This window comes from Coffea arabica, chromosome 2e (genome assembly GCF_036785885.1).
Source record: "Coffea arabica cultivar ET-39 chromosome 2e, Coffea Arabica ET-39 HiFi, whole genome shotgun sequence".
Taxonomy (NCBI): domain Eukaryota; kingdom Viridiplantae; phylum Streptophyta; class Magnoliopsida; order Gentianales; family Rubiaceae; genus Coffea; species Coffea arabica.
The window spans coordinates 49,693,595-49,696,529 of NC_092313.1; the positions used below are offsets into that span (position 1 = coordinate 49,693,595).

The 2,935-nt window shown below is 37.3% G+C and overlaps 1 protein-coding gene across 1 annotated transcript; it reads left to right on the forward strand.

The window, feature by feature from the left end:
- The first annotated feature begins 1,282 nt into the window (after positions 1–1,282).
- LOC140036322 (uncharacterized) lies at positions 1,283–1,627 on the forward strand. Its single transcript, XM_072077684.1, has one exon. It carries the CDS (start codon positions 1,283–1,285, stop codon positions 1,625–1,627), a length of 345 nt encoding a protein of 114 aa, XP_071933785.1.
- The last annotated feature ends 1,308 nt before the right edge of the window (positions 1,628–2,935 follow it).

Below are 2,935 nucleotides of genomic sequence, written 5' to 3' on the forward strand. Positions count from 1 at the left end.
CCATTATTAGTTGTGTGTTAGCATTAATAATTTCGGTCAATTTTCACTTCACTTTGGCCGAATTCAGAGTCTTAATTTTAGTCAATTAGTTGTTAGATATTTTCACCCTTAATGAAGGGCAAGGTCGTCCATTGGACATTCTAGGGTTTGAGTCCTGTAAGGCTATATATAGCCTAGGTTTTCATTCATTAAAGGAGAATTCAGATTTCATAAAATATATGTGAGTTTATTCACTCTCTCTTGCCTCAAGAGAATTCCCTTTGAATACTTGAGAATTAATCTCAAGCTGTTCATTGAACTTATCAATCAAGTAGACTCCTTGATTGTGGCGTTCTTCTATCCATACTTTTGGTTCACTAAATTTGCTAGTCTTGGGTTAAGGAGTTTCCTTAGTTCGTGACTTGTGATTTTAGAAGGGTCAAGGTTCCGCAATCAACCCAACTTGGTGTTCGTCTAGATCCGTTGCACATCAAGTATGAAGAAGGAAATTGCCCAATTTGTCCAGACTTGTTTGGTTTGTCAACAAGTTAAAGCTGAACATCAGAGACCATTAGGACTTTTGCAACCTTTGTAGATACCTGAGTGGAAGTGGGAGAATATCACTATAGATTTTGTATCGGAGTTACCAAGGACACAAAGAGGCCACGATACTATTTGGGTGATAGTGGATAGACTGACCAAATCGGCTCATTTTCTATCGATCAATATGAAATACCCATTGGAGAAATTAGCTAAGTTGTACTTGGACGAGATTATCAGGTTACATGGAATACCTGTAAGTATCGTGTCCGATAGAGATCCAAGATTTATTTCTAGATTCTAGCAAAAAATTCAAGAGGTGTTGGGGACTAAATTGAACTTTAGTACCACTTATCATCCTCAAACCGATGGACAGTCTGAGAGGACAATTCAAACCCTTGAGGACATGTTGAAGACTTGTGTTCTGGATTTTGGGGAAAGTTGGAGTAAGTTTTTGACATTGGTGGAATTTGCCTATAACAATAGTTTCCACTCTTCTATTCAAATGGCTCCGTATGAAGTACTTTATGGTCGGAAGTGTAGATCTCCGATTTGTTGGGATGAAGTAGGTGAACGAAAGATTTTAGACCCAACTACAGTGCCTTGGATCGAGAAGGCTACTGAGAAAGTAAAATTGGTACGCCACAGGATTCAAACCGCACAGAGTCGTCAAAAGAGTTATGCAGATAATCGGAGGAAGGACTTAGAATTTGCAGTTGGAAATCTAATATTTCTTAAGATTACACCTCTGAAAGCAAGTTTAATGTCTAGGAAGGGAAAGAAGTTACAACTGAGATTTGTAGGACCTTATAAGGTTATCCAACGCGTGGGAAAGGTAGCCTATAAGTTGGAATTACCACCGAGTCTGTCTCGAATTCATGTTGTTTTCCACGTGTCCATGCTTAAGAAGTATCATCCAGACCCTTCACATATTTTACAACCAGAAAGTATAGAGATTGATGAGACTTTGACCTATGAGGAGAAATCGGTAAAGCATCAGGATAGGAAGGTGAAGGAATTGCGAAATAAGCGGATACCATTTGTAAAAGTTCTTTGGAGGAATCATGGAATAGAGGAAGCGACCTGGGAAGTTGAAGAAGCAATTTGAGAAAAGTATCCGGACCTGTTCGCAGATCAAGGTAAATTTTGAGGACGAAATTTTCTTAAGGGGGAGAGGATGTGAAGACTCACAAAATTTATCTATTTTAAACTCCTAATTCTAGCTCATTTAATTATTTATCTGGCCAATTGCCCCGAATATTATTTTCTAACCTTTTTAGACCTAATTATATGGATCTATAGCTTAGTTATATTTTTAAAGTGACTTGTTTCAAAATTTAATTTTTGAAAGCTCGTTAAGTGAAAATAGTGAATACGTGATTGGAGTCAATAATCGATTCGAGAATACAATAAACTTGGAAAATTAGAAACTTGTACATTAGCCTTAAAATAGGTATTTTTATGTTTAAGTGTTCAAGTGTCAGTTAGTTATACTATCGTTATAAGAATTTCTTGAAATTTTCACTTTATCGCGCACAAGTCGGAAGTACGCGTTTTAACGCGCTCGATTAATTGAGAGACTTAAGACCATTATTTCTAGACCATTAAGAGTAAATAATAATAGCATGAATACAAGTGCATTAGAAGTTTAGTGCACTAGTGAAACAAACTCGAGAGGAATCGATCACAAAACGTGCGCGTGCGCGCGCGAGGGAGAGTTGCCTTTTGCTCAATTTTGGACCACACATTAAAGCTTCTCTTGGAAGCTTCATTTTGATCAAAGCTCTCTCTCTCTTCACTCCATTCCAGCCTGCCAAAGGAGAAGAAAAACAACCCCAAAGCTCTTCCAATTTCTTCTTCATTTCTTCATCAAATCTCCACCAAATCACACCAAAATTTAACCACACTTTGCTAAGTACTTGGTGATCATCTTAAGCTACCAAAAGAGCTTCATTTCCACGGCTTTTCTTGAGTATCTTTGGGCTGAAATTTCTGCTTGAAGTCACCAACAAAAGTAAGTGATGATCAACCTTGAAAATCTTGATTTATGGAAGTTCTATTGCACATATAAGCTCATGCATGCATGTGGGTAGCTTTATTTATGTTGGAAAGTTGATGTGTGGGCTCTATGAACTCCCACTATGGTTAGATGGACTAATTTGATGAGTTATGATGTTATTAATGTTGGTTCAGTGCTTAATCTAGTGGAATAATGTTGTGTTGTTGGTGGAAACTCAAAGGATGTGAAGAGAGAAATTTTTCCATTTCTGCCCCTGTCATTCCCGTGACCTTTAGTGCATTTTTTGGTGGTTCTAATGACTTTTTTCTGATGTATATGCGTAATATAGGTTGTGTACAAAGTTTAATAAAAAAATGTCGTGATTTGGTTGGGCAAATGTTGTGATTTTGGAAGTCT